The 26191-nt window shown below is 47.7% G+C and overlaps 2 protein-coding genes across 10 annotated transcripts in view; one reads left to right on the forward strand and one right to left on the reverse strand.

Annotated features, from left to right (window-relative positions):
• The window catches only part of LOC137626877 (serine beta-lactamase-like protein LACTB, mitochondrial), a 192853-nt gene extending 181962 nt beyond the window's left edge, over positions 1-10891 (reverse strand). The window contains exon 1 of one of the 8 annotated variants that reach the window (XM_068357871.1): positions 10770-10891. Coding sequence is in view for 2 of the 8 variants with exons in the window: in XM_068357906.1 (XP_068214007.1) it covers positions 10642-10673 (32 nt within the window). In the remaining 6 variants the exon portion in view is untranslated. The other 7 variants (XM_068357906.1, XM_068357864.1, XM_068357901.1 and 4 more) reach the window with 7 other exon arrangements.
• A 69-nt stretch (positions 10892-10960) lies between these two features.
• Positions 10961-26191, forward strand: part of LOC137626927 (liprin-beta-1-like) — a 378890-nt gene continuing 363659 nt past the window's right edge. The window contains exon 1 of one of the 2 annotated variants that reach the window (XM_068357915.1): positions 10961-11322. The gene's annotated coding sequence lies outside the window, so the exon portion shown is untranslated. The remainder of the gene's footprint in view (positions 11323-26191) is intronic. The other variant, XM_068357922.1, reaches the window with a different exon arrangement.

The raw sequence follows: 26191 nt of genomic DNA on the forward strand, positions 1-26191 counted from the left end.
GGACAAGGAGGCAATAGCAGTAGACGCCTTTTTGATGGATTGGACGGGGATGGACACATATGCCTTTCCCCCGTTCAAGATCATCAATCTGGTAGTCAGGAAATTCGCTCTCCTCGATTCGGGACGAATGATCCTGATAGCTCCGTTCTGGCCGATGAGGGAATGGTTCACGGAGGTGGTGGACTTGTTGATGGACTTTCCAAGAAGCCTCCCTGCAAGTCCAAAGCTGCTCAGACAACCCCACTTCGAGAGGTATCATCAAAACCCCCTCGCTCTCAATCTGACTGCCTTCAGACTATCGAGAAGCTCGTCAGATCGAGAGGATTTTCAGTGCAAGCTGCGAAAGCTATCGCCAGAGCGAAGAGGGTCTCTTCACAAAGGGTCTACCAGTCCAAGTGGGAGACTTTTAGGGCTTGGTGTATGAAGCACAAGATTTCCTCATCCACTACCTCTGTGAGCCAGATTGCGGATTTCTTGTTGTACCTCAGGCAGGACGCTAAGCTGGCTGTGTCCACTATCAAGGGGTACAAAAGTATGCTCGCTTCTGTCTGTCAGCATAGAGGCTTGGACTTGTCTCGCGATAAGGACTTACATGACCTCTTGAAGTCTTTTGAGACAACCAAGCAGGTCCAGTAAAAGCCCCCTTCTTGGAACCTTGATGTGGTTCTTAAATTTCTGTGCACCAAGAGATTTGAGCCCATCTCACAGGCTCCCCTTAGGGAGGTTACGAAGAAAACCCTCTTCCTTTTGGCCTTAGCAACAGAAAAAAGAGTCAGTGAAGTCCATGCAATTGAAAAGCAGGTAGGCTTCAATCTGAATGGGGCAGTTTGTGCCTTAAGATTAGACTTTCTCGCTAAGAACGAGAACCCTTCTAAGCCCTGGCCAAGGACCTTTGAGGTTCCTAACTTGACTAACCTAGTGGGTCAAGAGCAAGAGAGGCTCCTCTGTCTAGTACGAGCCCTCAAGGCCTACTTGTCTCGCACGAAAAATGTGAGAGGCTCTTCTAGCTCCCTGTGGTGTTCTGTGAAAGATCCTCAGAAGCCCCTTTCCAAGAACGCTTTGTCTTTTTTCCTGAGGAAAGTTATAAGAGAAGCGCATCTCTTGTGTGAAGAGGAACACTTCGGACTTTTAAAAGTGCAGGCTCACGAAGTGAGAGTCATTGTGACCTCGCTTGCTTACCGCAAGAACATGTCGGTCCGACAAATTATGGATGCGACATTCTGGAGGAGCAACTGTGTTCGCCTCTCATTACCTCAGAGGGGTGAGAGTGGATTATGAGAAATGCTATACCTTGGGCCCATACGTAGCTACGGCTTCTGTATTAGGCAAAGGAGTTACTACCTCCCCTCAACCTTAGTTTTGTATACTTGTGCGTAGGTTGGTGTTTTTATTGGTTGTCTGAGGACTTCGACTTGTGTACAGTCACCTCAGTCTAGTTAGATAATTTTTATCTACTTTGCAAAAGTTAGGTGGTTGGTTTTGGTAAGGTTGCAGTTTTTATTTTGGGCAATAGGTAGTCCTGAAGTCTAGTCAGATTGTTGGTCTCACCCCGTTGACAGACTCGATTGAGTGTTTTCAGCACTGCAGGTCACATCCTGGCTGACACTCCTAAGGGAAAGCGACTCAAGAGGCAGGAACCTTTGAAGTCAGCTACCTTAGCAGGTAAGGAATCAAGGTGTTTATCTATCCTACAGCTTTTTTGGTTGTTTCCCCAACGATGTTTACTGTCTATCACACTCCTCCAAGTGTGTTAATCAGCTATGTATATATAACTGCCAGGTAAGTTCTATTCATAAAAATAGAGTTTTTATGATAAAAACAAAGTTTTATGAATACTTACCTGGCAGTTATATATACATTCGAAGGCCCACCCACCTCCCCTCAGGAGACAGGTCGGGCATAGATGAACTGAAGAACAGAAAATGGGAATGATTCCTCCTACCACCCTTTAACGGGTGTTACCACCCAACCACCACAAGGCGGTCGCCTCATTTAGAAAAATTCTGCCAAAATAGAGATTATTAGCTATGTATATATAACTGCCAGGTAAGTATTCATAAAACTTTGTTTTATCATAAAAACTCCATTTTTCCTAACTATACAAACCTTAGCTATTTAATAGGGGTTATTACTTTCGGCGTACCTGAAATGATGAGCCATTATAATTTTAACGAGGGTTTATTACCTGCCGCTAGTTAGCGGGGGGTAGGGAGGGTAGCTTGCTACTCGCCCCCCCACCCCCACCCCCACCCCCCCTCACAAACACACCTGTGCTTGAGCTCGCTTTGCTTAGAGGTAGGACTTCAAGGGGGATAGGGCTAGCGGGCAAGTTTGATTAAATAGCTAAGGTTTGTATAGTTAGGAAAAATACAAATTATCTACGAATTTGTCATTTGTTCCGTAACTGACATACAAACCACGCTATCTAATAGGGGTGACTCACCCATTAGGAAGGGTGGAAAGTCCCAGCCAGTACTGGCTTTTGGCTTTTTCCCGGGGACTCAATATTTGAGTGTGTCAGCGCTCAACAATAAGGAGTCCCTGCACCTCGCTAGAACCTTGCTACGCAAGGCCTGCGGCCTACGTAAGCTGTGTGTGAAGGTATAATAAAGTGTGACTCGTCCTAGGAAGTTAACCTGTAGTTCTTTAGATGGAAACTTTAGGCAAGGACTCTCCCAATACCACCTCGTCAAGGTATAGAGACGTGACAGTATTAGCTTAATACTAGGAACACAAGGAAACATGGTTTACCTGCAGTGGTTTGAGGGCAGCTGTGCAGAGAACTCAGGATGCTGCTTTCCCCAAAAGAGGGGAAGATGAAGAGAAGAATAAGGGCCAGACAAACTTTTCATTCATGCAGACTAAGACCAGGTAACAATGCCCTCAACCTTCTGCTACTTGTCCACTAAGGAGCCTGAACTTTTAAACCAGTTGTTGTGCAGCCACCACAGGGCCGATAGAAAACGTATCGAGCCTCCTGTGGGTCACGCCTTGCAGGTAGTGGGCTGTGAAGGTCGTCTGACACTTCCACATCCCAGCTTGAAGAGCCTGCGTCACTGAGAAATTTTTCTTGAAGGCCAGGGACGTAGCTATGCCCCTGACATCATGTGCTCTAGTGCGACGTGACGGAGGAGGGTCTGAATTCAGGGACAGATGAATCACCCTACGAATCCATGCCGAGATGGTATTCTTGGTGACCCTCCTCTTAGTCCTCCCAGTGCTCACAAACAATGCCTGCACCTGGGGACGGACTGCAGCCGTTCTTTTGAGATAGAGCCTCACACTCCTTACTGGGCACAGTAGGAGATGGTCTGGGTCATCTGTTACAGAACGAAGACTCGAAATCTGGAAGGAGTCGAACCGAGGGTCCGGAACCCCCGGATTTTGAGTCTTAGCAATAAACTCAGGGACGAGTTTGAACGTTACCTCCCCCCATCCCTTTGAATGGGCGATGTCATATGAGAGACCATGAAGTTCACTGACTCGCTTGGCCAAGGCCAAAGCTAGTAGGAATACCGTCTTCCAAGTTAGGTGGCGATCTGAAGCCTGGCGTAATGGTTCATAGGGAGGTCTCTTAAGAGACCTGAGAACTCGAACCACGTTCCATGGAGGAGGTCTCACTTCCAACTGAGGACAGGTAAGTTCATAACTTCGTATGAGTAGGGAAAGTTCCAGTGAGGAAGAAATGTCCACTCCTTTGAGCCAGAAGGCTTGACTTAAGTCTGAGCGATAGCCTTTCACCGCCGAGACTGAAAGGCGCATTTTTTCCCGCAAATACACGAGGAACTCCGCTATCGCTGGAATAGTGGCATCGAGTGGAGAGATGCCCCTTCCACGACACCAACCACAGAAGACTTTCCACTTTGCCTGGTAGACAGATGCGGATGACATTCGCAGATGTCCAGACATCCTAACCGCAACTTGTTGCGAAAATGCTCTCTCAGCAAGGAGATGCTGGATAGTCTCCAGGCGTGAAGTCGTAGCAAAGCTACGGCTTTGTGGAAGATGTTGGCATGTGGTTGTCTGAGTAGCTCGTGTCGCGGAGGGAGTTCTCTCGGAAGTTCCGGAAACCATTTCACGTGATGCCATAGCGGAGCTAAGAGGGTCATTGAAAGATTGACCGATATTCTGGTCTTGTTGAGCACCCTCCTCATCAGACAGAACGGGGGAAAGGCATACACGTCGATGTTGTCTCACCGTTGTTGGAAGGCATCTTGCCAGAGTGCCTTGGGATCCGGGACTGGGGAGCAGTACAGCGGAAGCTTGAAGTTCAACGCTGTCGCGAACAGATCCACAGTCGGGGAATCCCACAAAGTCAGGACTTTGTTGGCTACTAGATGATATAAAGACCACTCGGTACTCACTACCTGAGACGCTCTGCTCAGATTGTCGGCGAGCACATTCCTCTTGCCTGGAATGAAACGTGCCGATAGTGGAATCGAGTGGACTTCGGTCCATCTCAGTATCTCTACTGCGAGATGGGATAGCTGCTTCGAAAAGGTACCTCCTTGTTTGTTGATGTAAGCCACTACTGTGGTGTTGTCGCTCATCACCACCACAGAGTGACCGGCCAGGTATTGTTGGAACTGTTGAAGGGCCAGGAAGACAGCCTTCATCTCTAGAAGATTTATATGGAGGCACTTTTCTGATTCTGACCACAGGCCTGAGGTCCTGTGGTGCAGAACGTGGGCCCTCCACCCTTTCTTTGAGGCGTCCGAAAACAGCATCAAATCCGGGGGGAGGACGAGAAGATCCACTCCTCTTCGTAGGTTCTCATCTGTCACCCACCACTGGAGGTCCGTCCGTTCCGCAGGTCCCATACGGATCATGACGTCCGGGGAATCGTAACCTTGATTCCACCGGGACTTGAGTCATCATTGGAGGGATCTCATCCTGAGGCGACCGTTGGGAACTAGACGAGCCAAAGATGAGAGGTGACCGAGGAGATGTAACCACGATTGGGCTGGAAGTTCTTCTCGTCTGAGGAAAGGGCTTGCGACCCTCCTCAGCCTTGCTATCCTGTCGTCTGATGGGAAGGCTTTGTGGAGATTGGTGTCTATGATCATGCCTAGGTATACCAGTCTTTGAGTGGGAAGCAGAGAGGACTTCTCGAGATTTACCATGATCCCCAGATCCTGGCAAAGTCCCAGAAGTTTGTCTCGGTGTTGAAGAAGGGATGATTCCGAGTCTGCTAGGATCAGCCAGTCATCCAGATAACGGAGGAGACGGATGCTGATCCTGTGTGCCCACGACGATATTAGGGTGAACACTCTGGTGAAAACCTGTGGTGCTGTGGAGAGACCGAAACACAGCACCTTGAACTGGTAAACCTTGTTGTCTAGGCTGAATCTTAAGTACTTCCTTGAAGACGGATGGACTGGGATCTGGAAGTACGCATCCTTCGGATCCAGTGTACACATGAAGTCTAGCGGTCTCACTGCAAGTCTGACCGTGTCTGCAGTCTCCATGCTGAACGGAGTTTGCTTGATAAACTTGTTCAGAGCCGAGAGGTCGATGACTGGTCTCCAGCCTCCAGACGCCTTCTTTACAAGAAAGAGTCGACTGAAGAAGCGCGGAGACCCGTCGAGGACTTCATGGAGAGCGCCCTTCTTCAACATGGTCTGGACTTCTGCCCGATGGGCTTTGCCCCTTGCTGATCCCATAGCAAAAGAGCTCAATGACACTGGATTCGTTGTCAGGGGAGGTAGAGATGTTGTGAACGGGACGCGATATCCCTGACTGATTACGGAAATTGTCCAGGAATCGGCCCAGAGTTGCTGACACCTGTCTGCGCAACTTTGTAGGCATCCCCCCACTGGTGGACATGCAGGGGGACAGCCAATCCTAGCGTTTGCGGCCTCGGCCGCTCCCTCTAGGATTCTTCCCTCCCCTGGAGGACTTCTTGCCTTTCTTGTCCTTGACAGGAAAGGGCTTAGACACCACCGTCTTCGCAACCGCTGCCGGTTTCGTGGTCTTGGTAAGGCGTGGCTGCTGGGGTGCTGAAGGTTTATAGGGCTTAGATGTCAAAGCCCTATCTAGGAGAGAGTCTTGGTGGGACTTCTTCCACCTCTCAGCGGCCTGCTCCACGTCCCTAGGCTCAAACAGGGTCGTTCCCATCATGGAAGAATGTCTGAGCCTGCTGATCTTTAGGGACCTTTTGATGGAACCTCTCCGACACCGCATCCCGATGTTTCAAGATGGTGTTAGCCCACAAGTTTGAAACTTGGTGGGCCAAAAACTCGATCGTGCGAGTGCCTAAGAGTAAAAAGGTCTCCATAGCTTTCCTGGTACGTTCTTTGGAAAAATCCTCCAAACGTATAAGGATACCTAAGGTCCCTAGCCACGAAGTGGCCTGCATGGCACACTTCACCACCTTCTCCTGGCTAAGGATCTCAGTCGCCGAGAATGAGACCTGCCGGTTGGAGAGTCTCTCTAGAGGGACTCCCCTGGTAAGCTCTTCCAACGAATGGTGAAAGGGAAGAGCCAAACAAGGCTCCTCTACGATCTCGAAGTACCTCCTCTGTTGTACACGAGGAGGTGGGAGGAGCTTGTTGCCGGCGCTTGTTCGGCTGGAGGACGCAAGCTCGGAGAGCTGGACTTCGATCTTGTCCCTGGCACTCTTAACCCCTTGAGACCAGGGCAAAGCTGCACTGGCCTTCGAGGCTTTTTGAGTCCCAAACACTCGGTCCAAGACCGTGTCTTTGCTCTCTCGAAGAGGAATCTCTGGGTCAGCAAACCCAATGAGAGTCCTCATAAGGGTCAGAACCTGCCAGAACGCATGTTCTGACTCCTACAGCTCTCCTCCTGAAGGACTAGCAGTGAAGTCTCCTGTCCCCAAAGGCTCTTCTTGGGGGGACTCGCGGACGTTCTCCGAGTGACTGGCTGGCTCCGGTCTAAGTCTTGATGAAGACTTTGGTACTGTCTTGGAGTCCTTTGACTCCCTCCTGGGAGGGATGCAAGACTCAAACAACGACGGGGGTAGGCTCTTCTCCACCCCTACCCGAGAAGACTTTCAGGCGCACGAGCGAGCGATGGCGCCTAGGAGCGCGTGCCGGAGACACCAGAGGGTGCGCAGAAGGTAGATTGCGCGCTCGCACGCACGAGGGTGAATGTTCGCGCACAGGATCAGGATGAAGAGCCCGTGTGGGCGATGATACTGTTGGGCGCGCGCAGGAGAGACATTTCTTGCGCGCACATCAGGCTGGGGAGATGGGCGTGGGCGCGTGTGGGTGACTGCGCACAGGTGAGGGATGGCGCACAGGTGAAGATCAAGGCGCGTTGGCGATGCTGACGAGTAGGGGAAGCCTTCAACCTCCCTACTGCGCCCAGATCGGAAGATCGTGGGCGCGCAGGAGCTCGTTGGCGCAGAGAGCGCTGGCGCGCAGGAGAATAATGGCACGCAGAAGGTTGAAGGCACGCAGTGGCGCGCTTTAGCAGGAACATTTGCCAACGGTGAGCGCCGACGCGCTTTATCAGGATCGTCGGCAGCAGGTGCGCACTGGTGCACAAGGGACGTATGCGCCAATTTGCGTATACGCCCTTGTTGCCCCGAAGGGACCGTTGCCCGTTTCACAAAAACAGGATTGGTAGGCGCCCACAGCGCATCAGCAGCCAGGAACGGCGATGGCAGGTCAGCAGGTCTGACGGGTGGAAGGTCGGCGTGTCCTTTGTAAGGACGACCTTCCACCGAAGGGGATCGCGAACGATCTGCAGAGAGGTCCAGGGTTGTAGCAGGAACAGTCGGAGATCGATGACGTTGAACCGAAGAGGCGCCTCCTCACACCCTTGTGACGTGAAGGAAGGCCTCTCTGGCGAAGAAGAAGGCGAGCTTTACGCCGCATGCGCCCTCTGGGGGCCGTTGGGTCAGCGAGCTGACCGTCAGCAGTCCTCCGAAGAGGAGTCTCTGTGAGTGAACTCCCCCGAGGGGGAAAATCACTGGCAGGAGAGACTGTTGGACTTAGTTCCTCCCTCGAAGGTTGAGCAGAGGGAGAAACTAAGCATTCAGCTACAGCAGGTTGAGCAGTTGCAGAGGTCAAAGATACCGCATCGGAAGCCTCTGCCACCACAACGTCGACGATAGACAGAGGATCAACCTCAGCCAAAGTCGGCGATTGATTGACAGCGGCACCCAACCGGATCATGTCAAACAAGGCTTCCTTGGAGGGCGAACCTTCGAGCCCCAAGGAAGACCAAAGCTGGAATAAATCACTAGTACCCACATTAATATTTAATTCCTCCCCCGGGGTAGGAGGTGGAGCTGCCTCACTAGGGGAGGCAATGCCATCTCCCGAACCCCGAGGTCAGGAAACAGAACTATGGCCTACGCTACCACTCAACAGTTTCTCGGAAGAAACCGATCGAGCGGGAGCTTTGGAGGAGGTTTGGGCAACGGAAGGAGAGTCCTTAGGATTTTCTCTTTTCAATGAAACCTTTGAAGGAGAAATATACCGCCTGGACTTCTTCTTCCGTCGCCGAGAAAACCTCTCCCACTGGAGATAGACCACTCCCTACACTCACCACACTTATTAGTTCTATCACACCGTTGGTCCCTACAATAGGGACAAAGGGTGTGAGGGTCCGTCTCGACCGCCGACATAAACGTACCACAAGGGCAATTGGGTAATCCAGGACACTTGCGCATGATAGCAGAGGCCAACTTCACAAACACACCTGTAGGAGAGAAAGCAAAAAGGCATTTATGGCTGTCAGAGAGGCGACGGTGAAAGCGCACACGTCCGACTACCACCTGAGCTGAGAGCAAAGTGAGCTCAAGCACAGGTGTGTGGGGGGGGAGCAAGCTACCCTCCCTACCCCCCACTAACTAACGGTGGGGTAGTAAACCCTCGTTAAAATTCTGATGGCTTGTCATTTCAGCTACGCCGAAAGTAATAACCCCTATTAAATAGCGTGGTTTGTATGTCAGTTACGGAACAAATAGATTTTTCGCTTTGCTCAAAATCCGTTATATTATCTATCAGCAAAATACTGATAGGCCATCCAAGAGATAATTATGAACGCTGTAATATTTTTGTAAATCCGCATTACCAAATGGTGAAAAAGTATCACTTGATATGTTGATATATAAATTTTTTTTTTACCACGCTATTACTGGATAGAATATTCTGATTTATTAGGACTTTTTCAAAATTAGCACTGCTACAACAAATAGGAATAATAAGTTTTGTAATAATCCAGCTTCAAAGTGACTTCAATTTTTTTGCAGCTGTGATTTCTAAAGATATTTATTTTTAATATCCAAAGTAATTAACAATTTATTAAACAATAAATTCCCTATTAAAAAAGCTCATCTTCTTGTGGTTTCAATGATACCAAATACTTATATATCAGAGTGCAAAATAATACATTTAGTTTTTTTTTTTTTCTATAAATTTCAATAAACCGTCATCGTCCTTTGGCGGCGCCGCCCGTCGTCCTTCGTTTGTCAAGCAAAGTGAAAAATCTATTTTTGGGTGAGATAGCCATGTCGTCCTGATGGACCCTACTTTCTTAAAACGACCCCATCCGAAACTACTCTATCTGCGGCTATTCCTGCTTAAATGCAACTAGGAATGATGGGCCGTAATAGAAAGGGGGGTCCACCGGGTATCTTGATAACGGCACCCCTTTCGTTCGCCACTCTTCCCCCTCAAAGAGTTAAAATTCATTCTGGGGGGAGGGAAGATTGCTATGTGTTGATCAAAAAATACGTCCCCTGCTATTATGCGATATCCTTCAAGATATATTAAGGATACTCGCGCCAAGAGTTAGAATTCTGGAGACCTATAGTTAATTCTCTGGGAGTATCAATGTAGCAAATGTCCCTTAGAGAGCTACCAAAAGGAAGCTTCCATCAGGACGACATGGCTATCTCACCCAAAAATAGATTTTTCACTCTGAAAATCCATTTAATTTCCCTACAACTTAAATGTCACTGACATCAGTCTTCAGAGAATACAGGACTGGGAGCATTTGTATATCAAGCCAGTGCGGCCAGTTTCTCCCGTGTGCATAGTTAATGGGAATTTACTTTTCATTTTCCGGTTCACTTTACTGCAAAACCACTACACATGAACCCCACCTTACCTAAACTTCCTCCACCTAACCTAACAGACGTGTCCTTACCGACTAACCTAGTACTATATTCTTAGTCATTACACACAGGTGGCCACTTTCATAAATAAACCGCTAAGACTTCTGATATTAGGTTCCGAAATTAAGGAAAGTTTAAGCAATGTAAATTCTAACGCAAGAACGGACTATTTCATTGAAGCTGTAAATATTTACGGAGAAATTATCTGGTTGCGAACAAAATACGTCGAACACAAAGAAACATGCCTAAGACTAGGGTTTGGATCTAGCCTATAGCAGTATTTGGTAACTCTGTGGGGTTATAAAGAGCCTTAAAACGGAAACAAGGAAGTATGTTTAATGCAGTAAAAATTAAAGCAACAAGTGATCGACTGATGCAGACGAGCGAGAGCAACGGATGAACGTAAGGAAGGTAATAAACATGAATCAAGCGTATTGCCAGTCATCAGGGTAAGATACGGCAGGCAACATCATAATCATCAATAAAACCTAACTGTACATTATGCTTTCGGTAGTTTATGTAACAATAGCTTCATTGTGCTTTAGTCTTACCTTACGTTATTCAAAACGTTGAATGGTGTCATTCATTCAATAATGCAACGTAATACGAGGGATGCTATTGAAATACAAAGGTATGCTTTATTGCAGCATAGCATATCGTTAACAAAGAAAGAAATCACCTGTAACAAAGAGTGGTAAAATGGCGACGTATTTAAGGACTTTACCAAAAGTGTTCTTATGTTAGTCGCAAACCGACTTGATTTTAAATAGATCTATGATAATGGTTACGGTAGTGAGTGGAGCAACAAGTGATTTAGCATTTCTTAATATCATGTTTTTTTAGACATTGTAAAAATAATTAATATCAATTTTGCAGTTTTTAACTATTGGTGAATAGTATGAATTGTTTTCTTTCGGTGAATTACTTTTTTTTTGTAAAGTAACCTTATAAGAAATGCATTGTTTACAAATTGCTTCCGGTGAAGTTTTATTTGTTATTTTACCTGTCACTTGAGAGTTTATCTGAAAATTTCGAGTAATATGTGAATTAACAAAGAAAATCAAAATAGTGACCTTCCAATCTATCTAATAATACCAAAAACCAATAACTATAAAGAAATTTTCAAGTTGTCACTTAGTTTAGCCAACGGCACCTCGCTTAGACTGTTTACCAAGGAAAATCTTCAAAGCAAGCTTCAGCTCCTTTTACCAATCTTCTGCATTGGATGTATTGTAAGTTATCACTTATGATGAATTTTTTAAAGGTTACCATAGCTATGTCTTCTAGCCCCTGAGGCTGTTAGTTTATTTGTAGCCTACAGTAGCTATAGGAGTAATCTACTTCTCTCCATTAAGCTAGGCTAAGCTTATATGCTAAGCTTAGACGAGATGGTATGTGGTAAATTTTTTGAGCCATTGTATATCGGCTGTCAGCTCCTCCAGCCACCTAAAGTATGGACACCAACTAACCTAAACTTGCCCCCCTAACCCAACCTACAAGCTGTGTCCTTACCTAATTACATAACGGGGGGTGACTAACTTCCCTGAGACCCCCGTTACATTGCTGTATTCTTGGTCAGCTCTCACCAAAACTAACTTGAACCTGATATTGACTAGGCCCCTTTGACTCCCCTGTAGGATAATGTATCCAAACCTGGGATGTATGTACGATAGCGGTCACCTACATGTATTATTATGGCTAACTTAAAATATGGCAGTGTAAAGGGGATAGCAAGGGGGGCATTAGCCCCCGATAGGTAAGTAGGTAGGGACAATGCTTGTAGGTTAGGTTAGGGGGGAAAGTTTAGGTTAGTTGATGTCCATTTTCAATCATTGCGTGAGGAACTGGCCGCTGATATACAAAGGCACCCTAAACCTTATTCTTAGGAAGACCGTCTCCCTGTTCTAGCCTCCCAACCTGCTTCCGTTCGGATGCATGGAGTGTTCCTATTTGTCTTATAAATTCTCAACCTTTAATATGAGTTTGACAACAACAAAGTTGGAAACATCCATTAAGCTACCTGAGCTACCTGCCACTATACTTTTTTCTGTCGGGCTACATGTTTGATGCTGTCTACTATCCCTTGTGTGGATGGCCGACAGTGTGATCCCAAGGAAGGTATTCCTTGGGCATCACTGGCGTTCCACTGGCGGACTGCTGCCAAGTATAAGGGTAGGGGCACAGCCCTTGTTCTTCCCTTCAGTATCCACCTATCCTAGAAGGTGCTAAGAACTTACCATATGTTTGTAGCATGTAACCCTAGTAGAGTACCAGTATAGTTTTCAGCCCACACATCTTTGCAGAAGATGAACTTCTATTTTTCCTTTCCTCCTTTAGTCTTCACTGCCACTTCAGAGAAGTTTGAAAGGATGTCATCATAAAGTCCAGAAAGTCCAATTGATTGGAGTTGAATTCGTTTAACTCTTACCATTTCTCACCTTGTTAGAGAGACAGTGTTGTACACACTGTGATTCATAATGAAAGGTTCCGCCCTCCGTTCCTCTTCCTTTTTCATGAGAGGAAGAAGTGGCATGTTTCGATGATATTGGTACGCACTGCTACTGCTGTCGGATGTCACGCTATTGCAGAGTTTGAGAGCAATAAATCTTCTGATCTGACGCTGTCCCAGAGTTCCAGAGACGACAACCGAATTGACAGAAGTGGTGCCTACCGAAGGATGAATCAATGAAGTACAGGACTACAGATCAGTCTAACTCTCTGCATGGTTTTATGGGAGGAATAGCCTTGTACAGTATGCAGCAAAACTGGTGATAAATTTTTATTTTTGCGTCGGGCAAACGTTTTTCTTAAGTTGCCGCTTAGTATTAAAATTTATATTCCACTTTGTAAACATCTGTATGTATGAGACAACGTTGATCCGTTATTATTTAGAATTTTATCATTGAATTATAATAGATTGTTAAAAAATTGTGCATATGCTAGAATAATATTTCAGTAAAAAATTAAATAATGTTATTGTAGCTCGGTTCTCTCTGTCACCGTGCCTCTCGGCATCAGTGACCTTAGATGTCAGGATGCCAGAAAACCTCAAATCAATAAATCAATTAATCACCGTGACTCTGTGAGACTATTCATGAAACTGTCTGTCTGGAAAGAAGGAAACTGGGAAAGAGGGCGTAAAGATGTAAAAAATTTAAGCAGAGCCCTTTAATCTAATGATAACAATTCATGCAATTTGGATATGAATTCAAAGTTATTACTTATTTTTACTTATGTTGTTTTGTGTATGAAGCAAATGTTGGTTAGGGTCGTGAATTCAAAACTTGCAATAAATCATTATAAGTCATAGCTTGTGTTATAGTCAACATTACCTAGGTCTTGTCTCCTGGGGGGTTTCTTAAGGGAGAAGAAGTAATGATAAATAAATAAGTCAATAAGTGAAGTGGTGAGTTATATTCGGTACTAGAAATATGATTAATTTTAGCTCTATTATTTTACTTTTGCTTTACGAACTATAATCAGATTAGACATAATAATATGGCTCTAGAGTCTAGACTTAAGTATTGACTTTATAACATACAAGGCCCTAGGCTATATGTCAGATAGCAGCAATATATATTTACATCAAATCTTGTAACTTATAATGGGTGTCTATCTGGCCATAAAGTACAATTTTCAATATATAATGGGTGTCTATCTGGCCATAAAGTACAATTTTCAATATTAATCTTACCCGATAATCATGTAGCTGTCAACTCAGTTGCCGACAGAAATCTACGGTCGGGATACGCCAGCGATCGCTATACAGGTGGGGGTGAACACCACAGCGCCATCTGTGGTCAGGTACTCCAGTACTTCTTGTCAACACCACCTCAATTTTTCCTCTGTCGTGCCTCCGGCTAGACCTACATGGATACGCTGTTGATTCTGGAGTTATTGCTCACGATTTGGTGATGTATTTGCTCTAGAGTTTAGCCTTCGCTATTCAGGAAGCTTTATCATTAGCTTAGCAAGTTTTTGGAATTAATTTGATTTAATTTTTTATTTAATTTTGGTGACGAAGAGAGTATGAACTCTCTTTCACTTTTAATGGCCGACCCTTCCCTTAGACGGAAGTGTTGGTGTCGAAGAGAGTATAGACTCTCTTTCTTAATTTTGCTTAACAAAAGTTATAGATTTATTTTATATCTCTCCGCCTTTTATAGGCCTCTTCGATTAACTTCCTTTTATTATAAACTTATTAAAATTAATTTTTATATTTGTTTATATTCGACCTTTCCTAATAGTAGGCGGTCTTTTCTTGGAACCGAAATTAATTAACATTGAGCCCGTCATTTCGTTTTTACCTGTTAACATATTATGCTATTTTAATGTTTTTGAAAGAATTTCTTTGATAGTCTCGTACTGTTTTCAAAGTTGAACTAACGTTTTGTTTTGTCTCTGCAGTTGTTGACGTTCAGAACGTTCAACTTGCGCTCTATCGTTACGATAGAGAGAGAGTATTCACGGTGTCACGTTGCAGTAAGAGTAGAACGATTCTAGCGTTTTGTTCATTCTTTCTTAGCTTAAATGGTTTTAATTCTAATAAAGGAACTTTTTATTTGGGAAATCTTTCAGTTTTTTTCCTTTAACAATAATATGTTTTAACGATATATATAATTGGGCTCATCTCTCAGGTTCTAAGTCAAGAGAGAGAGAGAGAGAGGTAGAGACGGAGGGAGAGAGAGGAGGATAAACGTTTCGTTCAAGCGGGTAACGTTGTTATCGTTTTTGCTCTTCTCCCTAGTCTCTTTAGGGGAAGAAGGTAAACGTTTCTAGAGTTTTATTCTTGTTCTCAGGCTTTATGCGGTGAGAGATTTTAAACGTAGTTTATTTGATCTAGTGTTTAGTCTCTTTTCCAGCCACTGAATTATTTATCTTTCATTATGTTTTTCTGTTACATTGTAATACTGTTTTCGCAATTACTAACTTTTAATGAAGGATAGAATTGCGTGTTTCAGGTACAAACCACTTAAAGTTTCGAGTTCAGTGAAATAAGTGCAAACAGAAAATCAAAAGTGATAAAGTGATAAGCGCAAAGTGTTACAGTGTTGCGTTCGAGGGTTCGTCTGTTCGTGCCAGTTGTTCGCCTAGTCTGGGACCTCTTACAAGCTCCCAAGCCCAGGGGAGAAGTAACGTCGAAGGACTTATGGGTTCATCAGGCCTTGATCGACGAACAGACGTTTCCCTCCGTGGTTTCGGGTGTATCTACACACGTTGCCGACGTGATCACCCCACCCACACAAAGACGAGAGAGCCCTTTTATTCCTCGTCTGCGGAAGAGGTTTCTCGCAGAAACCATGGACCAAATCTTGCAGCTTTTAAGTGCAAGTCGGTCCCTTCCGCGCAAGTCCAACTCCTAGGTGGTGCCATTAGCACTGGGTCAGTTCGGACTTGCTGCAGTACGACAACTGCACACCTCCCAGAGAGGCAAGGTGGTATCGCAACAGGCAGTAACTCCGTCTGTTGCCGCACCAGCTGTTTTAGACCCTCAGTCTCAACGGACAGTAGCTCCGTTTGTTGTTGTCTTTCTTTAACTCTAGTGGTCTATGCTGCAGACAATGCAGTCTCAGCTTGCGGTGTTGATGCAGGAGTTTCAGGCAGAGAAGGTTAGCACACCTCCTCCTGCGAGCGCTCCTCCACCTCTGCGCAGTCCACCCTGCCAGACGTATGATGTTGAGGCTCCTCCTGCCTCCATGCGTGAGCTGCCGCATTGGGAGTTGCCAGGTACCAGCGCTATGCAGCAACCTCCACTTTCCTTGAGGCAGGAGCCTCATGCTATGCGGCAACCGCCTCAACTCTTGAGGCAAGAGCCTCAACTCTTGAGGCAAGAACCTCAACTCTTGAGGCAAGAGCCTCAACTCTTGAGGCAAGAACCTCAACTCTTGAGGCAAGAGCCTCAACTCTTGAGGCAAGAACCTCAACTCTTGAGGCAAGAACCTCAACTCTTGAGGCAAGAACCTCAACTCTTGAGGCAAGAACCTCAACTCTTGAGGCAAGAGCCTCAACTCTTGAGGCAAGAACCTCAACTCTTGAGGCAAGAGCCTCAACTCTTGAGGCAAGAACCTCAACTCTTGAGGCAAGAACCTCAACTCTTGAGGCAAGAGCCTCAACTCTTGAGGCAAGAACCTCAACTCTTGAGGCAAGAACCTCAACTCTTGAGGCAAGAGCCTCAACTCTTGAGGCAAGAGCCTCTCTCTGCGCAGCCACCTCCTCAACCCTTGAGGCAGGAACCTCATGCTATGAGGCAGCCGCCTCAACGCATGCAGCAACCGCATTCTTCACAGCATGAGCCTCTCTCTGCGCAGCTACCTCCTCAACCCTTGAGGCAGACGCAACTCTTGAGGCAGGAACCTCACAGGAGCCTCATGCTATGCGGCATCCTCCTCAAACCATGAGGCAGGAGCCTCATGCTATGCGGCATCCTCCTCAACCCATGAGGCAGGAGCCTCATGCTATGCGGCAACCTCCTCTACCCATGAGGCAGCCTCATGCTATGCGGCATCCTCCTCAACCCATGAGGCAGGAGCCTCATGCTATGCGGCATCCTCCTCAACCCATGAGGCAGGAGTCTCATGCTATGAGGAGCCTCATGCTATGCGGCTTCCTCCTCAAACCATGAGGCAGGAGCCTCATGCTATGCGGCAACCGCCTCAACCCATGAGGCAGGAGCCTCATACTATGCGGCATCCTCCTCAACGCATGCGGCATGAGCCTCATCCCTTGCAGCATGAGCCTCATCCCATGCAGCATGAGCCTCATACCATGCAGCATGAGCCTCATCCCATGCAGCATGAGCCTCATCCCATGCAGCATAAGCCGCACGCCATGCAACATGCTCTGCTTACCTTACAGCATGCTCTACATACAGCATGCTCTGCATACAGCATGCTCTGCATACCTTACCGCATGCTCCTCAGTCACACATCTTTGGTTGTTGCCAACTCACTAGACTGTCAAGCAGTTTCATAACGTTGCCTTCTAGTCTGCTGCTTTTGCACCAGTGAAACCCTCACTGAGAGAACTTAGCTTTTCTCGGATATGGTTCCTGTAGATGAGAAAGTGCTATTCTCCCTCCTTCTGATATTCCCTTGAGGACTCTGTCATTTGGAGAGGAGCCTTTAGCTGCTTAGCCTCCTATGGACTTTTATTTAAGCATAACATGCTTCCAGGGAGGGTAATGGTTCCACTTCAGTCGCTAACCCCGTCTGTTACCACACCTGCTCCCATAGACCTTGAGCTTTGTTGCAAGACATGCAGTCCAAGCTTAGTCCTTGTTAGAGGATTTTTTGTTTACGGAGTCAGTGTGTCACTGGGAAGACGTTCAACAACCAGCAGAAGTGACTTGTTGTGACGCAGTGCGGCAACCTCAGCAACCCGATAAGGAGTTGTCTGTACGACCCAGACAGTCTAGACAGCTTCGGGTTGTCGCTGTACTTCCTCGCTTCCCCATGGTTGACAGTTCACAGACTGTGCAGCAGTACCATGATCTTGTGTCCGGCTCCGTCAGACGACTAGCTTTTAAGAGCTCCCACAAGTCGTCGCTGTCTGGAGATTCTCAGATGGACTATGGATCTGACCAAGGAACTGGGCCTCCTGGTCAATTTTGAGGAGTCCCAGCTCGTCCCATCCCAGACCATTGTCTACCTGGGTATGGATCTTCAGAGTCGAGCTTTTCGGGCTTTTCCGTCGGCCCCAAGGATCTACTAAGCCCTAGATTGCATCCAGAGCATGCTGAGAAGGAACCGATGCTCAGTCAGGTAGTGGATGAGTCTAACAGGGACACTTTCATCGCTGGCCCTGTTCATCGAGTTAGGGAGACGCCACCTCCGCCCCCTTCAGTATCATCTAGCGGCTCACTGGATAAAGGACATGACGCTAGAGATGATCTCAGTTCCTGTTTCCGAAGAGAGGAGGTCTACTCTCACGTGGTGAAAGAACAGCTTTCTTCTCAAGGAAGTCTACCTTTGGCTGTTCAGAAACCCGACCGCCGTCTCTTCTCTGACGCATCAGACACGGGCTGGGGTGCGACTTTGGACGGACAGGAATGCTCGGGAACATGGAATCAGGAGCTAAGGACACTTCACATCTATTGCAAGGAGCTGTTGGCGGTTCATCTGGCCTTGATAAACTTCAAGTCCCTCCAGCTTAACAAGGTGGTGGAGGTGGACTCTGACAACACCACAGCCTTGGCTTACATCTCCAAGCAGGGAGGGACTCATTCGTGGAAGTTGTTCTAGATCGCAAGGGACCTCCTCATCTGGTTAAAAGATCGAAAGCTCACGCTGGTAACGAGGTTCATTCAGGGCGATATGAATGTCATGGCAGATCGCCTTAGCCGGAAGGGTCAGGTCATCCCCACAGAGTGGACCCTTCACAAGAATGTTTGCAGCAGACTTTGGGCCCTGTGGGGTCAGCCAACCATAGATCTGTTCGCTACCTCGATAACCTAGAGGCTCCCGTTGTATTGTTCTCCGATTCCAGACCCAGCAGCAGTTCACGTGGATGCTTTTCTGCTGGATTGGTCCCATCTCGACCTGTATGCATTCCCGCCGTTCAAGATTGTCAACAGGGTACTTCAGAAGTTCGCCTCTCGCAAAGGGACACGGCTGACGTTGGTTGGCTCCGCTCTGGCCCGCGAGAGAATGGTTCATAGAGGTACTGCAATGGCTGGTCGACATTCCCAGGACTCTTCCTCTAGGAGTGGACCTTCTACGTCTACCTCACGTAAAGAAGGTACATCCAAACCTCCACGCTCTTCGTCTGACTGCCTTCAGACTTTCGAAAGACTCTCAAGAGCTAGGGGCTTTTCGAAGGAGGCAGCCAGAGCGATTGCCAGAGCAAGGAGGACATCCACTCTCAGAGTCTATCAGTCTAAAGGGGAAGTCTTCCGAAGCTGGTACAAGGCCAATGCAGTTTCCCCATCCAGTACCACTGTAACCCAGATTGCTGACTTCCTGTTACATCTAAGGAACGTAAGATCCCTTTCAGCTCCTACGATTAAGGGTTACAGAAGTATGTTGGCAGCGGTTTTCCGCCACAGAGGCTTGGATCTTTCCACCAACAAAGATCTACAGGACCTCCTTAGGTCTTTTGAGACCTCAAAGGAACGTCGGTTGTCCACTCCAGGCTGGAATCTAGACGTGGTCCTAAGGTTCCTTATGTCATCAAGATTTGAACCTCTCCAATCAGCCTCTTTTAAGGACCTCACATTAAAAACTCTTTTCCTCGTGTGCTTGACAACAGCTAAAAGAGTAAGTGAGATCCACGCCTTCAGCAGGAACATAGTTTTCACATCTGAAACGGCTACATGTTCCTTGCAGCTCGGTTTTTTGCTAAAACGAGCTTCCTTCACGTCCTTGGCCTAAGTCGTTCGAGATCCCAAGCCTGTCCAACTTGGTGGGGGACGAACTGGAGAGAGTACTTTGCCCAGTTAGAGCTCTTAGGTACTATCTAAAAAGGTCATAACCTTTACGAGGACAATCAGAAGCCTTATGGTGTGCTATCAAGAAGCCTTCTCTTCCAAGGTCTAAGAACTCAGTTTCTTACCTATTCAGGCTCCTGATTAGGGAAGCACATTCTCATCTGAAGGAAGAAGACCTTGCTTTGCTGAAGGTAAGGACACATGAAGTGAGAGCTGTGGCTACTTCAGTGGCCCTCAAACAGAACCGTTCTCTGCAGAGTGTTATGGATGCAACCTATTGGAGAAGCAAGTCAGTGTTCGCATCATTCTATCTCAAAGATGTCCAGTCTCTTTACGAGAACTGCTACACCCTGGGACCATTCGTAGCAACGAATGCAGTAGTAGGCGGGGGCTCAGCCACTACATTCCCATAATCCCATAACCTTTTTAACCTTTCTCTTGAATACTTTTTATGGGTTGTACGGTCGGCTAAGAAGCCTTCCACATCCTTGTTGATTTGGCGGGTGGTCAATTCTTTCTTGAGAAGCGCCGAGGTTAAAGGTTGTGATGAGGTCCTTTAGTATGGGTTGCAGCCCTTTATACTTCAGCACCTAAGAGTCGTTCAGCATCCTAAGAGGACCGCTACGCTCAGTAAGGAAGACGTACTTAATAAAGGCAGAGTAATGGTTCAAGTCGTCTTCCTTACCAGGTACTTATTTATTTTATGTTATTTTTGAATAACTAATAAAATAAAATACGGGATACTTAGCTTCTTTGTTAACATGTATGCTGGTCTCCACCCACCACCCTGGGTGTGAATCAGCTACATGATTATCGGGTAAGATTAATATTGAAAAATGTTATTTTCATTAGTAAAATAAATTTTTGAATATACTTACCCGATAATCATGATTTAATTGACCCACCCTTCCTCCCCATAGAGAACCAGTGGACCGAGGAAAAAATTGAGGTGGTGTTGACAAGAAGTACTGGAGTACCTGACCACAGATGGCGCTGTGGTGTTCACCCCCACCTGTATAGCGATCGCTGGCGTATCCCAACCGTAGATTTCTGTCGGCAACAGAGTTGACAGCTACATGATTATCGGGTAAGTATATTCAAAAATTTATTTTACTAATGAAAATAACATTTTGTGAAATTTATCCACAGTCAAGGTGTAGTATACATCCTTCTTTATTTTCTTCCCACACCTATAGCCTTAATAAGAATTATATATCAGAAGAGCAAAGTTTTCGCCTAAGAGTAAGACAAAACGAGGCAAACTGAGTCATTTAAATCTTCACAAGTTGCGTCTAACAAAATTGCAAGTTTATTTCAAGACATGAAACTTACTAAAGGCATTAATAAACCAAGTAATTGATAATAATTCAGATTGATAATATAAATTTGTTCCGTAACCGAACTACAAACCACGCCATTTACATAGGGTTTACTTTCGGCGTAGCTGAAATTGACGAGCCATTAGATTTTAACGAGGGTTTACTACCCCCGCGCTAGTTAGCAGGGGTAGGGGAGGGGTAGCTTGCTACCCCTCCCCCCTCACACACTGGTGAAATGTCTCACTTCACTTTTGGCTCGGACGATGTTTTATGTTTTATGTTTTGTCTTTACTTAATCACTTACTTTTCTTATACTCTATATATATGTACAGTAAACATATTTTCATGTTTATGTGTATATTTGAGTATAGAAATCAGTAATTTTCCTTTTCAGAATTCGTGTGTGTGTGTAGTGTACGATATCTCCGTGGAGCCCGCAGCAGTTAGGCCACCAAGGTGTAATTTCATGGGTCGCGATCGAGTTTGACTACGGTCTCTCTCTCTTGAGGTCGTTCACCCTTTACTACGTTTTACCTTTACTACGTCCTGGGTAGCTTCCTTCCCGCGTCGGGTGGGGTTGCTACGCCGTACATTTTATCTCAATTAGTTTTATGAATCTAATTGTATTTGTTAACTTTTCAGCTTTTTGTAGAACGCTTCCTTTCGGGGTTTTTCGTTCTTTCTTTAGTGAACATTCATATTTGAATTACATTATTATAATTGTTATAATTCTGTTTGTTCCGTAACTGAAATACAAACCACGCTATTAACATGGGGTGATTACTTCGGCGCAGCCGATGACGAGCCATAAAGTTTTAACGAAGGTTTCCTACCCCACCGCTAGTTAGCGGGGGTAGAGAGGGGTAGCTAGCTACCCCTCCCCCTCACACACACCGGAGAATACTCCACTTTACTTTTGGCTCGGATAGTGATCGGAGGTCTCCGCTCCTATCCTCACTTGACGGCCATTATTGTTTTGTCTTTTAACTTACCTTTGTTCCGTAACCGAAATACAAACCACGCTATTTACAAAGGGTATTACTTTTAGCGTAGCTGAAATGGCGAGCCATTAGAATTTAACGAGGGTGTATTACCCCCGCGCTAGTTAGCGGGGGGTAGGGGAGTGGTAGCTAGCTACCCCTCCTCCCCCTCACACACACGTGAATACTCACTTTAACTTTTGGATCGGACTGTGACAGACGTCTCTGTCTTGGTCCTCGCTTGGCAGCCATTGTCTGTTTTGTCTTTACTTAATCGCTTACTTTTCATTCACTCAATATATATGTAAACATGTTTTCATGTTTGTATATATATTTGAGTATAGAAATAAGTAAGTTTCCTTTTCAGATGTGTGTGTGTAGTGTACGATATCTACGTGGAGGCCTCGGCAGTTAGGCCACCACGGCGTATTTTATGGGTGGCGATCGGGTTTGACTTATGTCTTTCTCTCTCTCTCTCTCTCTCTTGAGGTCGTTCACCCTTTTACTACGTGTTACTACGCCCTTGTAGCCTAGCTTCCTTTCCGTGTGGGGAGTTGCTACGCCGTACGTTTGTATCAATTAGTTATGAATCTAATTGTAGTTGTTTTTTGTTTAGAACGATTCCTTTCGGGGTTTTCGTTCTTTCTTTAGTGTTCATTCATTTTTAAATTACATAATTACATAGTTACATAATTATAATTGTTATAATTCTGTTTTGGTTACAGCTCTCCTTCCGCGAGTGTAAGTGGTTGTGAGGGCACGTGCCTGTTGTGTAATTCTTGTTCCTTTTCCTCGGGATTCCTCTTCGGAGCCTTCCCGGGGGAATGAATGTGTACTAATATTATTTGTTTTATTTATTTACAGTTACCGATATAGTTAGTTTCTGTAATATAGCAACAGTGTGAGCTGTCTGGTGGAGTCCTGGGGATTCGGTTGTTGCTGCCTCCCCCCTTGTATTTTCGTCAGGGGCGTGTCTCCTTCTACTGGTAGTACTCCCGTGTCGACGGACAGCTCTCCAGTTCATTTTAGAACAGTCAGGAGGCTTGCCTCCTTGGGCGGATAACTTTCCTTCCGAGGGAAGTTTTTCCTGTCCAGGCTTGAGTTTTTTCCCTTTTGGGGGGTTCTTCTCTTGCCTTTTTTTCGTGCGACTATGCTCTTGGTGCTGAGCGGTCGCACCTGCAGTTTCGCTCAAGGGGCTGGGCAACTGCAGGAGCTCCTCTTCGGAGGATTGCTCCTTTTAGGTCACTGGCTGACCAGTCTCTTCCACGAAGTGTTTCTCTTTCGTTCGCGAGAGAGTACACTCATAGAGACTCCTCTTCGGAGGTTTCTTCTGTTGCTGTTGCTGTTGGCCTCCCTCGCCGTAAGGCCCACCGTCCGCCTCGTCGTAAGGGCCTCTCATCTCCCTATAAGGGTGCTTGAGGCGCCTTTTTGGATCTCCGTTTGTAGCCTACAACTCCTTTTTCTCGATCTTCCGCCTTGGTGCAGATGGACAGCAGTCTGATCTCGTCTTCCGACGGGCAACGGTCTTCCCGACGGACAACGGTCTGCCCGACGGACAGCGGTCTTCCGACGGACATCAGTCTCCCGGCGGACAACGATCCCTTCGGGGCAAAGGGTTGCCCCCACGGGGGTTCTTCCCTTGCGTGTCAGGGTTTCCCTGCGCGCCCTTCTGCTCATCAGCGCTCTCCTGTTCGTCAGCGCTTTCAAGATGATCTTCCCTGCGGTTCCTGTTGGTTCCTGTTACGTGCCCTGTGCGCCCACGTTCGCCCTCGCGATCTAGAACTTCGGTTCAGGTCGGGGTCAAGGACTCTTCTTCTTTGCGCAGGCTTCCACGCGTAGCCTTCTGCTCGTCAGCGATCATCAGCTCGCCAGCGATCATCAGCCCGCCAGCGATCTCCGGATCGCCCACGTGTGTTACAGCCGGCGCGCCAACGTTATCCGACACTTCTGAAGGAACATGGTTCGCCAGCTACTAGCTCACCTGCGCATGCTGATCACCATCGCGCGACCCTCAACTACGGATGCTGATCGCCATCGCACAACCCTCAAACTGCGGATGCTGATCGCCATCGCGCGACCCTCAACTGCGGATGCTGATCACCATCGCGCTACCCTCAACTGCGGATGCTGATCACCATCGCGCTACCCTCAACTGCGGATACTGATCGCCATCGCGCGACCCTCAACGGCGGATGCTGATCGCCATCGCGCGACCCTCACCTGCGGATGCTGATCGCCATCGCGCGACCCTCAACTGCGGATGCTGATCGCCATCGCACGACCCTCAACTGCGGATGCTGATCGCCATCGCGCGACCGCACACCTGCGGATGCTGATCACCATCGCTCAACCCTGCGCATGCTGATCACCATCGCGCGACCCTCAACTGCGTATGCTGTTCGCCCGCCATCACGCGATCGCCCACCTGCAGAGGCTGTTCGCCATCGCGCGACCACCAACCTGCCCATGCTGATCGTCTCGCGAGACCCTGGCATGCTGACCACCATCGCGAGACCCTGGCATGCTGACCACCATCGCGAGACCCTGGCATGCTGACCACCATCGCGAGACCCTGGCATGCTGACCACCATCGCGCGACCCTGCGCATGCTGATCACTGCTCGCGATCGCTCACCTTCACACGATCGCTCACCTGCGCATACTGCTTGACCATCGCATCGGCATATCACAACGCGCCATAGCCAACCTGTGAGTTAGCGCTCACCACCGATCGCTTGTTGATCCATATCGCCAGCAGTCCTCCTCGCCCACGCGGCAGCGCGTTTCCTCGCCATCGTGCTAACGCTTGCGTTCGCCGCCTCGGACTCGCTCTCATCCACCTGCCCACCCTCACGACCGCTCGCCCGCGCGACCGCTCGCCTGCGCGCCCGCTCGCCCGCGCGACCGCTCGCCTGCGCGCCCGTGCAACCGCGCGACCGCTCGCCTGCGCGCCCGCGCGACCGCTCGCCCGTGCAACCGCGCGACCGCTCGCCCGTCCAACCGCGCGACCGCTCGCCCGTCCAACCGCGCGACCGCTCGTCCGTGCAACCGCACGGCCACGCTCATGCTCTCCAATGTTCGCCCACGCGGGAACCAACGGTTTTTTTCCATCGCGCAGACGGATGATGTTCCGTCGCGCGAACCTACAGTGTTTCTTCGCACAAATGTCGGCTTATTTCTTGCAGTATCCATTGCTCGTCTATGGGTTATCGCCCGCCGACCACCAGGAATTCCCGTCGCGCGAGCTCCAGGGCAATTGCGACCACGATTCCCAATGGGGTTTTCGCAGCATGACCAGCCTGGCGAGTTCTTCTGGAGCGTATTTCCAGAACACTGTCTCACCCCGTAAACACAGAGCATGGCACTTGCAGAATAGGAGAAACTTAAGAGAGATCTGAACAACACTCCTCTATTCCTGAACCGGGGTTAGCCCTTCCCCGTCATTCCCTGGAAGGATTTTTGGCGGGGGGGGCTTTCCGTTCGAGATTTCTCCATCGGACAAGGGGTGACTGCTTACCTCTTCCTCTGGGAGCTTACCAGGTTCTTTCCCTCCTCGGTTACGGCCCGAGGTTTGGTTCAAGGAAGCTACAGGAAGATCAAGGGTACTTTCCTCCTCTCGAGCTCAGGCACCTTGGCCTTTCGTCGTTAGTATCTAACTTGCGGACAAGCTCGATGTTGTACCATCTGGACGCGCTGACTGAGGGCTTCCTTCGGGTGTCTCATCGGTGGAGGTCGACGACCTCAGACACCCTTCCATCCTTGAGAAGAGTTTGTTTGTGCCCAAGGACAGAGACTTAGACAGCTGCTGTGCGGAGTAAATCGACTTCCGGTTTCACTCCTCCAAGGCGCTTTCTTCCAGACTCTGCAGGGCTCCAGCGCCTTTTCTTTCAACCACGTCGGCCTAAGTTATCGGCTACGACAACTGGGACAAGGTGTCCAGTTGCAGTTTTCTCCTGTCAGGAACAGATGGCACGGGAGACTCCCCCGGGGGGCATAGTCCTAAAAGGAGTTCACGAACTCTATGATTGCAGGTTTTTCGCTGGGAGGATGCTTAAGGTTACTCATCCGAATGACAGCTTCCCGATGCCCATTCCCGCATATTCTCTGTGAGTAGCCAAGGATATCGCGCCTGCCATCTCTGTCAGCGAATTCAGTGTCTCTGAACCTCTATGCCATAGCGTCAGCAGAATTGCCCGGTTGGGCAGAATGATCCATACCTTAGGCGAAGGTCTTCCTTAGGATCATCGACGGCTTCACCCCCGGCCCCCTCAGTTGATCCTTTTTTTTGTAAGGAAGGATCTGAGAGGGGATGTCCATAGTCGACCTCTCAGCCCAGATCAAGTTTGTCGAACAAACTTCGGCCAGCAGAATCGATCAGA

Source organism: Palaemon carinicauda, chromosome 2, assembly GCF_036898095.1.
Source record: "Palaemon carinicauda isolate YSFRI2023 chromosome 2, ASM3689809v2, whole genome shotgun sequence".
NCBI lineage: Eukaryota > Metazoa > Arthropoda > Malacostraca > Decapoda > Palaemonidae > Palaemon > Palaemon carinicauda.